General features: G+C 40.0%; 2 protein-coding genes across 2 annotated transcripts; both read left to right on the forward strand.

Annotated features, from left to right (window-relative positions):
* Positions 1-4,158: 4,158 nt before the first annotated feature.
* Positions 4,159-5,115, forward strand: LOC117057836 (olfactory receptor 5B21-like). Its single transcript, XM_033168678.1, has one exon. The coding sequence runs from the start codon at positions 4,159-4,161 to the stop codon at positions 5,113-5,115; it is 957 nt and encodes a 318-aa protein (XP_033024569.1).
* A 2,114-nt stretch (positions 5,116-7,229) lies between these two features.
* On the forward strand, positions 7,230-8,282 carry LOC117057837 (olfactory receptor 6N1-like). Its single transcript, XM_033168679.1, has one exon. The coding sequence runs from the start codon at positions 7,230-7,232 to the stop codon at positions 8,280-8,282; it is 1,053 nt and encodes a 350-aa protein (XP_033024570.1).
* Positions 8,283-12,368: the final 4,086 nt, after the last annotated feature.

Consider the following 12,368-nt stretch of genomic DNA (forward strand, 5'->3'; position numbering starts at 1 on the left):
AGCAGCCGCTAAATAGGAAGAAAAAGTTAACCTGCAAACAAGAAAACATTAAACTAAGAGAGGGTAGGGAGGGTGAATCTCCTAAGCAGATTGCCTGGATATTGTCGGCTCCACCCCATTATATATATGGGACTGGCCCCACTTCCCAGCAATGAAACTTGACTATTGAGGCTGGGCATGAACCTCCAAAAATTAACACTGAGAGGGAAGCCACTCCCTGTTTGCCAGTAAGCTCCCTGGGAACTGTAGCACCGTGTGTGATCCTGCAAAGGGCACCCACAATGCAAAGTGTGAGTGCTCACTTAAGAATTATAAAAGAACCTAAATGATTGAAAATACATACTTGTTCACCAACAAACTCAAAAAAATACTTGGAACACCTTCAGATGACCTATTTGTTGAGTATCCATCCTAATTTGTATGCACATAGTTTATGCAGGGTTGGATTTATTGAGCATTTGTTCTCATTTGTTTGTAAGGCTGTAATAAAACAATGAATGTTCACCTTGATTTCTTGTTAATAATTAGTTCATCCCACATGTTGGTGTATTACTCCATTTTCTGTCAAACTGCAAAACCAGTTGAAAACAGTAGAAACCAATGTCAGAGTTTTTCATGATGTTTCTGCATCTTGAAAGGGAGCATTTCTGATTACATTTTCTCTTTGCATCCATTTAATGAATGAACAGCTACAAGGGCTTGTGTGTCTCTGTGCAATTAATCTGTAGGTGTTATATATATATATATATATATATATATATATATATATATATATATATATATATATATATATCCAAACCAATTAATCAACCTGAAAAAATTCAGTAAGAAATGTAAAAGAAGAAGAAAACACTAAAGCCATAAGGGAAATTAATAAGTAAAAATTCCTAACAATCGAGAATCAATAAAGGCAAGAAAAAATAGAAGACACTCAAGGGAGAGAGAGCAACAAGTGCACCTAAGATAATGAGGAAAAATGTATTGCTGTACTATGTATGCTTGGGGTGAGTGAAGGGCATATAAATGAAAGAAAGAGATGAGTCTTGGGGGACACAAGGTGATGCATACCCCCTAAACATTTTGTGAAGCTTTGTACTTTTATCCATTTACTGCATTTATTTTCCCTGATTTGAACTATAAAATGAGAGAAGGGGGGAGCACTGATGCGGAGTATCATGTAATTCACCCTGATAGCTTTCCTTGAAGGGGTAAGAGGGAATAAAAAGGTCAACAAAAAGGAATGGGGTCAGTAAAAAGCAATGCCTCAACTCACATGAGGAATCCACTAGCAATTGAGTGAAGCTCAGGTGGTTAGTAATGTAGGACCAAGACAGCAACAGTGATCTTTGCTGGTTGTAAGCAAGCGATATTTGTGCCATTGCATGGTCATGGGATTCATTCATTTAGGCATCCAGCCTAGCTTCTGATTTCACAATTCTGTGGCACTTGAGCCAACCTGCCATAGTCTTAACTCTCATCTTAAAATGGCATATTGTTTCCCCCTTTTCTTTCTTATCATTGAATTATTTAGACATGAATAAGAAAATTATGTGATCTGGCTGAGAGTACAACAAATTATGTGATCTGGCTGAGAGTACAACCAACCCCCCCCCCCATAAATAGGTCATGAGAATACTGGTAAATTCTGTTGTATAGCTATTTCCCGATAATTTTATATTACCAAACAGGTTTTTCTGTAGCTGACTTGTAGCCCAACAAACATTCTGGTTCTGGTGTGGGTGTTGGATGCTTACAGCAGAGAAGGGAAATCTATGGCCCTCCAGGTGTGTCTGCATGACAGCTCCAATATCCCCTGACCTATGCTTATTAGATCTGACAAAAGTTGGAACCCAACAATATCTGGAAGGCCACAGCTTTCAATCCCTGGACTCCAGTTACCACACAAGATTATTAGCAGAAAGCAGATGTTGTTTGCATATCCAGGCACATGATGTCTGCTACCTGGTGCACAGTCTCAGTATGAAATAAGATGTAAGACATTGACGTTGGGTGGAAATTGGCCACAACTTTTATTGATTGCAGATGGAATAGGCTTTGGCCAAAGTCATTGGGTATGCATCTGGTATCAAGCAGCCAAACAGCTGGTTGATAAGTAGGTGTAGAAAGGAGGGGGGGTCACCTGCCAGGGCCACCTTTGGGAAGGGTGCTATGGCCCCTGTGTGGACTCCCAGAGACAGCCCCTCCCTGGCTCCTTTTCCTGATCAGCTAAGGATACAACCCAATGCCTTAACTGCCAAAGTTGTGACGTTTGCTATGAGGTAGGCGAAAATCTACAGACCAGCCAATTTGTCTTCAGGAAAATCCTCCCTGGCCCTGAATATGGTGACCACATATACCATAGCAAGGTCCACATTGTCCTGCCCACTCACCTTTGGACAACACTACATACAGGCTATATACAAATGGGAGAGTGGGTGGTGAATCCTGTGGCAAGGTCACCCCTAGAGGTGACCTGATTGCCTAATATTTTTATCTCCCTAAATATCCCTGTTAGCGGTACTGTTAGCCACCCATCCTAGAAAAAAACAAACAAACAAAAAACAAATCCAAAACCCAGTGACCCTGATTTCACTGTTCATGAATGGGACAAACAAATAGAGGTGAGGTTCAACTTAACCCTAGATCATGGCACTGTTTATTATTATTGTTATGTTTTGATCAGCCTCTGCTTCCTCATTAATATTTCCTGTGGGATTAGAGGTTTCCTTAAGTCTAACAGGATGCCCCAGCGGTTTTTCTCCTAATTTCCCTTCTTCCTCGGAGACTCTTGCAGCTTAAACTCATCCTTCCTGAAATTAATAGTCTGTAAATTAACAGGTCATGAGGCAGTTGATATTTAAAAGAATTGAAATCATTCCAAAATACATTTATTTTTTAGTAACAAACTCGGTTAAATGCTTTAAAGTGACGTGCTGCAGTGCTGTGAGGAATCTAATTGGATGTCTTGTCAACAAACCACAGACTTAATAACTTCTCCAACTGTAAAATCCTGGATTATGGGAAAAGTATAAGGTAGGATGAATAATGAAGGAAAAGAGAAAACTGAGACAATGTTCTGAACCTTTATAAATGAATTTCAGTAGTAGGTGCTTCAGTTTAGGGAAGTTTTTAAACTGTGACTTTGTATTGTATTTTGGTATTTGTTGGAGGCCGCCCAGAGTGGCTGGGGAGACCCGGCCAGATGGGCGGGGTATAAATAATAAATTATTATTGTTGTTGTTGTTGTTGTAATCATATTTCTCTTTAACAAATGTTGGCATGGATGAAAATGCAGGACTGGGTCAGTACTGATTTTATAATTGTGCCATGCGATGAAAGCAGCAGGAGAAATAAAAAGATTTATCATAGTTGGAAGAAAGGTGCAAAAATTGGACACCTTTAAAGTCAACTGGTTCTTTTTCTAGTGGGAGAATTAAGCACATTCTTACTTTCTTAAATTTCCCATAGAAATCAAGGGGACTTTAAACTAATGTATGATGATGCTTATGAGTCCTGCTCTTAAGATCCAGAGTAGGAGAAAGCAGGAGAGACTGGGGAGACCTGCATTCAAGCACCTATTTATGTAGCCCCATTTGCAGGGACAATATTTTTTTGTTATTTCTTCAGGTGATGGTAATATGTGGAGATTGTTTTGTTTTGCTTTGCTTTTAGAAGCATAGTTTAGCCTCCTCTCTCAAAAAAGAGTGGTGGCTCTTTTCTGAGTCTGGAGAGCTAACATGTTTCTCCATAATACCTTGTGTCTTTCAAGTAGAGATCTTTCCCATTCTGCATCTGTAATGGAATTGTTTTAAACGTGTTTTAAATACATTTATTTATTTATTTATTTATTTATTTATTTATTTATTTATTTGTTTGTTTTATTTTATCACTTATGTGTTTGTTTCCCTAGGTGCCTTTAGAAGGAAGGGTGGAATATCACAGCAGCAGCAACAGCAGCAACTTTCACACTGCAGAGAATGATGATGTGCACCAGTACCATTTGTATCATTCGGTTTTAAGCATTTAACTGTGCTTAAGACTTGTTGTTTTGATTGCTCTTCTGAATGGTGAAATTGAAGGCCAACCCATAATATTTGCAATATTGTGTTCCTCTCTTATTTGCACCAGATTATATGTCTGAATATGTTTTACCCAAAGATGCAACTTCTAAGCAGCACCGATAAGGAAAATCAACCTAATGTGACCGAGTTTGTCCTTATAGGATTTAGTAATCTCCGAGAGCTGCAAATTCTTCTCTTCTTGCTTTTTCTGCTTTTCTACATGGTTACCTTGGTTGGGAACATTCTCATTGTCATGCTTGTTATAGCTGATAAACATCTTCATACCCCCATGTACTTCTTCCTTGGGAATTTTTCTGGCCTGGAGACCTGCTATAGTTCTACTATTCTGCCCAAGACTCTGGCCAGCCTTTTAACTGGTGACAGATCTATTCAGTTCAATCTCTGCTTTGTTCAGCACTATTTCTTTGCATCGTTTGGGGCAGCTGAGTGCTATCTCTTATCTGTGATGTCCTATGATCGCTACTTAGCTATATGCCGACCCTTGCATTATGCAACCCGTATGAATGGTAAGTTCTGTGTGAAGTTAGTTGGTGTCTCTTTCATCAGTGGATTTCTGGCTATTTCCATAACAATAATATTAGTGTCCAGGTTAGCTTTCTGTGGCCCCAATGAAATAAATCATTTCTTTTGTGATGTCTTTCCACTCATAGAATTGTCTTGCAGTGACACTAGTCTTTTGAGGATTTTGATTTTCCTTGTTGCTTCTGTATTCACCGTTCCTCCATTTTTGCTGACGTTGATATCGTATGCTTCCATTATCACTGCCATATTGAGAATCAAGTCCACCAGTGGCAGACAAAAGGCCTTTTCTACTTGCTCATCTCATCTTATTGTGGTCACAATTTTCTATTCCACAATAGCCATTGTCTATGTGTTACCAAACACTGTCACACTGAGAGACCTTAACAAAGTATTCTCTGTCTTCTATGCTGTCCTGACTCCCATGATAAATCCACTTGTCTACAGCCTGAGAAACAAAGAAGTAAAGAAGGCACTGAAGAGACAGATCCATCGGTTGCTTGTAGATACATAGCTCAAGCAAGATGAATACATATGCCTTCATGTACCAAATAGGAAATTGGATTTTATCAGACGGTGTCATAAATAAATAAATAAATAAATAAATAAATAAAGCAAGCAAGCAAGCACTGCTCAATTTCAAAACCAGTTTATCTTGACACATGGGAAACATTATCCCAATCTTTCATGTGAATGCAGATCTACCCAGCATGGAGAAAGTGGAAAGAAATAAGATTCTCTCTCTCTCTCTCTCTCTCCCTCTCTCTCTCATAATGTTGGAACAGGGGTCATCCAATGAAGTTGAAGTATTGGAGATTCAGGACAAGTAAAAGGATACACTATTTCATACAGTTTAACTATAATGGCCACTCACCAATCCAGCAGTGGGTGATGTTTGAGACCCAGTGCAAGGCTCTACCATCATCCCACAGCCATGCCTCTTTCTTCCTGCCCATTACCACATCCCCAACAGCTGTCACGGTGGTCTCTGGGTTCCCACCAAACCCAGATTCAAATTCAGTCAATCCACAGAGGCTGGGGGCTGGGGCAACAGGAGCGGACTGTGCCAAGGGAAATTTCACTCTGGTCTGCTAGTATAAAAGGGGACCAAAGCAACCAGCGGCATGAATCTACCAACTAATAATGTAGTGGTGAAGCGTTCATGATGAATTTACATATCATTTAATACTGACTAGTAATTAACATAGTGACTGTTGCAGAATTAATGAATTAAGCCAGGTAGGCAAACAGTCAGCCAAATTCGAGTGCATCATCCGAGTCCTTTGCCTCTTTGTGTTAGAATGCCTGCAAGGTAACATTTCATTCTCAACAGCAGCAGCTTGGGGTTTGGATCTTGAAAGCATCAAGGCCATGGCATTCCAAAGCGTACAAGGGTTACATCCAACCAAGTCAGCAGTCACTTACAAGTTCCCTGTGACTCTTCCTTTCCAGGTATGCCCAGCAAGCATGTATGGATCCTTGGCCACAGTATCTTACTTTTGACAGGTGTCCACGCAGCCATGAATCACTGGGGCAAACACCTGAGCATCCACCCACAAGTCCATGTATCCTGGATGGGCCAAAATGAGATATGCTGGGATTCCCTCACGTGGAATACATAAAAACATAGCAAAACATTGAAAGAGGGATTAGACAAAAATGGGATTAGACACACACACAAAAACATGGAATATTTGTTCATATACCCCTGGGTATAGGGCAGTATAGAAATTCAATAAATGAATAAATAAAATTCTAGATTTGATGGCTATATGCTAGTTTGCCTCGGAATATCAGTTGCTTGGGTTTAGGAGCAGAAGGATGCTACTGCACTCATGCCTTGCTTGTAGGCTTCCCATATTAATCTGGTAATTTGAATTCTGGACTTTGGTCTCATCGACCTTGGCTCTCCTTATCTTTTTAAGTAATCATACTGTTGCACCCCACCTCAATCTCTGAGCTATGCAAGACTGCAGAGGGGTTCCCAATGGCTTGTCCAGGATTTGTGTTTTCTTTTGGAAAATGAGGCATAGCAGAGACTGTGGTGTCATTTATGGTTCATTTACACTTATATGTAGCCTGAGCCTATGATGGAGGGATTCACAGCATTGACACTCCAAGCTGTCTTTACCTGTCTTTACTCTACTCACTTGCTATCCCACAATGGGTCCCTCTGATCCACTGTTCTCTTTGTTACATTAATTAGAAGATGCAGATTCTCCCATCCACAGTAAATTTCCTTTGGGGATTTCATATTTCCCCCTTGTGGTTCCAAGGGACTGTTGATGTTGCTGAGTACTGTTTTAAAATCAGCATCTTATCCTTAGTAAGAGCTATACAAAGGAGTATGTTTAAAAATAGGGAGTGAGCTGTTCTCTACAACAAACAATCACTTTCAAGTCAGTTGTAGTTTTATATCTGTCATTTCCAGATATATAGTTGTTTGGGGGAGTTATTGCACTGGATCTATGAATTTGAAAGCAACTGGCTTTCCACATGGAAGAAAAACACGACAGTAAGTAAAACCCAAGTATGTGTGTTAAATAGAAATTTTACACTTCTACAGTGGAAGTGTGTGCAATGTCAATAGTGATTAAAGTGATCCACAATATTATTTACTTGGTACAGATGCAGGCTGATGAAACCCCAGAACTGAAAAATCAAACAGCCATCAAGGAATTCATTCTGTTGGGATTCAGGCATTTTCAAAACATGAAGATTATTCTGCTACTGGTTTTTTCCCTGATCTACATAATGACTATGGCTGGGAATGTCCTCATAGTTGTGCTGGTTGTGACTGATCGACACCTTCATACTCCCATGTATTTCTTCTTGGGGAACTTATCTTGCTTGGAGTCCCTGTACACTTCAGCTATATTGCCTAGAATGCTGGCTAGCTTCCTGACTGGAGACAGGACTATTTCAGTCAATGGTTGCTTTGTGCAACATTATATTTTTGCATATCTGGCAGCTGTGGAGTGTTATCTCCTTTCTGCTATGTCCTATGATCGCTATTTAGCCATATGCAAACCTCTCCATTATGCATCCCTAATGGATGGCAAGTTGTGCCTCCAAATGGCAGCTGGATCTTGGGTGACTGGCTTTCTTGCTAGTACTACAACAATCATATTGATGTCACGGTTAGTCTTCTGTGGTCCTAATGAGATTGACCATTTCTTTTGTGACACTTTCCCAGTTATGAAGTTGTCTTGTAGCAACACAGTTCTTTTAAGAATACTGATTTTAATTTTTGTATCTATATTTACCCTTCCTCCATTTACACTAACCTTAATGTCATACGTCTATATCATTGCTGCCATTCTAAAGATCCCATCCATTACTGGGAGGCAAAAAGCCTTCTCCACCTGCTCCTCACACCTCACTGTGGTAACCATTTTCTATGGCACAATAGCAGCTGCATATGCCTTACCAGACTCTGCCACCATGGGAGATGTGAACAAAGCCTTTTCTGTCTTTTACACAATCATAACACCGCTGATCAACCCTCTCATATACAGTCTAAGAAACAAGGATGTAAGGGAGTCTCTTCAGAGGTCTGCAGTTGTAGCATGGGTCAGAACTCAGGTAACGGATCATAAAGGAGGATTCTGCAGAATGTGTAAGCAAACAAATAGGAAAATAACAAGAAGGGAAACGGGAAGTTTTCATGAAAACCATTAAAACTAAATGTTTACCTATTATAGGACAATGGGGAAATCAAGCCTATGGGGTTGGGGAGGTAGAATCTGGGGCAGAAGAACCACCAATTCCCAAATCCTACTGGTTTTGTGCCAGTAAGGGTGGAAGGTGGCGGTGACTATGCAATGGTAATTGTAGCAGATATAGGTAGCTGGTCTCCTTTTGTTTGGTTCCAGGGGTTTGTCTGATTTGGGGCAGGTGGCATTTGGGTCCAAACACCTGAAATGAAATAATAGGAGACTAAAAGCAACATTGTAAAAGGGTTTCCTTTTTAGGGAATGGGTGTGAAGCAACATACCCATTTTCTTCTCTCTCTCTCCTTTTCCTCTTCCTCCTTCCCTCTAGTATTTGTAGTCATATTTAATATATAGGAATGTAAACATGAAATATCAATATAAATTAATAATCTCATATATTCATACAGAGACAATAAAATATGGTTTAAATAACATTGTGAATACTTATTCAGTGACCTTGTCTGCTATTATATTTACAGCATAAAGGGCTGGATAATATCTTGGAATGATAGATTCCAAAAACTATCAAACAGATTCTATTTTTCAAAATTTGTCCCACGCCCCCCCATCATGTTTTAAAGTCAACGGATTTGCTAGTAATTTTGAGGTCATGGCATCAGCTGCAGAGCTTTGTTTGTTGTACTTTTTCTTTCTCGGGGTTGCTCTGATAAGTCCTCCACCCAAAAAGATTCCATGGATAAAATTGCTGTCCTGGAAAAAGCGCTGAAATGGCCACCCCCAATTTGTTACCTGCAAATGAAGGTGAATTTGATTGCAGGATTAATTCAGTGTTTGTATTTCAGAAACTATAATATCTATAGGTTAAGTTGCATTTTAATAAGTTTATGAAAAATGGTACTGAATTTCAGAGTTGTACTGTATGGGAGCCCCCATTAAGCAATAATTATGTAAACTTTTTTTGGTAAGATTTCAATTTATTCTGCACCCAAGCAAACCATGCATGTTCTCCCACCCACCACAAAAGCCCGTGAGTTACTCTTGTGTGTACAGAGGCGTAGGAAGGTCAGGTGGTACCCGGTGCAGGAAATTTCTTGTCACCCACCCCATTGATTCCCCCCCCCCTGAAAAAATGGTTTTACGTTATTTCATATTTTCTTACAAAGTAATAATAACAAGTAGTAATAATAATAATAAAAACCTTTTATTTATATCCTGCCCTCCCTGGCCGAAGTCGGGTTCAGGGTGGCTAACATCAGATACATAACATTGGTATAATATCAAACAATAATTAAATTATCTCCTAAAAACATCTCAAAATCAAATTAAAGTCTAATTAGATGGCTTTCCACAGGGTTAGGGTTGGGAACAGTAAGTGCTCCACTGAACTGAAATTTCAGCCTTCACGACATAGGAAAACAGCCAAGTAAACAGCTATTTTGGTGGAGGGGGGTCAAGATATTAACCGATATGCATGAAATTTCATATATAGCTATATAATCCCTAGTATAGTAAGATAAGACCTTTGGAGCAGGCATTTTAAAAAAGAAAAGGTTTTTTTATGAACTGCCCTAGTAGGGCAGTAATTGTTCCTTGATAATTTGTCACTCCCTCCATTATGGAACATGGGGAGGACCGCCCCCTACGCCCCCCCCCCTTGCTATGCCCCTGTGTGTGTATTTCAAATATGAAGTAGAAGACTTGTTGCAAGCAGAATCCCTGATCTGGACCTTGTGCAGAATACAAATGCTACAAAATAAACTTTGCAAAAACAAACTAACACATTGCTCTTCAACAACTAGCAATGCGGCCCAGTCTTCTTTAAGTCCTTAATACGGTCCAAGGTCTAGCCTCTCGCTGCTCCCAGAGAGAGATCCATACATGCAACTTGTTTGTTCATAGCGCTGAGCTGACTGGCCTCTTCTCCTGCTGTGAAAATAAAGTGATCTCCAATTCCAAGAGATAGGTCATCAATTAAATTAGGCTGGAAAGAAACCTCCACTCCTCCTTGCTTCATCACCTACCTACTGCAAACCTCTGCACAGCATTTCAAATACAATGAATACAAACACAACATTTTATGCACAATAAACTTGTTTTTAACATGAAGCACTGCTCAATGGACTCTGTGTGCATCAGTACGCTATCTTGACCCTTATAAATGGTGGGACCTATGGGATTATTTCATTCTACTCTGCACCAAGCCAGGCCTTTTTGCTCTTTGAAGCATATTTAAGGAAGTTTTTAAGCAGAGGTTGGATGGCTATCTGTCAAGTACAATTTAGTTGAGATTCCTACATTGCAGGGTGTTGAACTAGATGACCCCTGAGGGCCCTTCCAACTCTACAATTCTATCATTCTAAATAGCTGTTGTAACATTAAGTACATGATGTTAAGAAAGAACATGCAGTAGAAATATAGCTAACATAGGACAGCTTTTAAAAAAATGGTTAGCCTAGCCTTCCTCATCCTGGTAACCGCCAGTTGCTCTGGCCAACAATTAATTTCAGCCGGCATGTCCATTGGTCAGGGGTGATAGGAGTTGTAGTTCAAATCACCTGGAAGGTATTAGGTTGAGAAATGCTGGTTAGCCCATGTGGCTCCATTGGGCTCTGGGAATTCCTCTGATTTGAGGAACTACATCTATCCATGTGTATGAATCATAGGGATTAGCTGATTCAAGGAGCAGTTTATCCACACACACCCCACCCAGATTATGACTGGGCATTGGAATATTTGGCCCCAGGCCTCTGCAGAGATGGGGGGCAGTCAGGAACACTTGCCCTGTGCCTTGAAGAGTTAAGCCATATGGAGGCCCCTGCCAGGGATCAGTTGCTTTTAATGTTTGAGTTTAGAACTTTATTCTAATTTATCCTAATTATTCTAATCCCACCACAGGCCTAAGACAAGCCTGTTTGGTCTCAGTCAAAATTCCAACCTTGCTCATCAGCCTCTTGGTCAAGTGGTTTTATATTTCACATAGGGGTAGGGAATGGCATCTACAAATTAAGCCAGGGAAGGGATTTAATTTAAGGAAGGAGTGGGGGGAACTCAGGTCTGGGAGCCAAATGTTGCCTTTGAGGCCTCTCTGTTTGGCATTTGGCACCCACCACAGCCAACTCCTCTTTTGCCAGGCCACATTCCTCACACTCCTTGTGTATTTTTTCAATATCCTTGAATGTCCCCTGCCTTGCTGGAATGTGTCCTTGCACTCTAATGGCACTTACTTGTTTGGATGGATGGTGAAGATGGGTGTGAGAGTGTGTGTATCAACTAGGCTACTGTATAAACAAAAAATCCATCTCTCCACCCACTTTTTGCTTCTGACTCTACCTATCACTCCCACGTGCCCCCTCCATGTTTGCCAGAACTGAAGATTGCCCACTCCTGAATTAAGATGCTCAGCAGACATCATTAAAGAAAATAAATTTATATATTGCTGATTGCTCCCTGTCCTGTAAATTCCCCTTGAGTGCAGAATGCACTAGTAGTAAGGAGGGGCATATTGTAATAATCACTATACCAAGAAGAAGCTAATCTTAATGTATAAAAGGCAACTCACATTCAAAGGATTCTTTCAGATGTGATAGGTTTCCTTTCTGTATTTTCTCCAGTAATATTGTAATAATGGGCATGGTTCTGTTAGAGCATCTGACTGGAAACATATATTTGGACCTTGCGATCCAGATTACCGGTAAATAGGGGTTTATCCCTTTGTTTAGGGAAAGAGACATAACAGTGGAAAGGAACCTGGCCACATTTAGGAGCTTTCAGTTAACACGTTTCTTGATATTTTGACTTTCAGTGTCACCAGCATTTTCTTTTCTGACTGAGTACTTCAATGTATCAAATGAAAGAACAAAAGAAGAATCACAAAGGAAATGTTAGATAGTTTGAATAAGACTATCCAACATGACAAAACAAATTCTATAGATGAGGAACTTCTAATGAAATTATGTGTTGGTTGCTGAAACGCTGGACAAAATTAACCTATGTGAATCAGTCATGACTACCCCATTAAAGGTAGGTAGCCCATTAATCTTTTTTAAAATATATAAAAATGCATGCAATATAGTACAGTGGTACCTCGGGT

Source organism: Lacerta agilis, chromosome 14 (genome assembly GCF_009819535.1).
Source record: "Lacerta agilis isolate rLacAgi1 chromosome 14, rLacAgi1.pri, whole genome shotgun sequence".
Lineage (NCBI taxonomy): Eukaryota > Metazoa > Chordata > Lepidosauria > Squamata > Lacertidae > Lacerta > Lacerta agilis.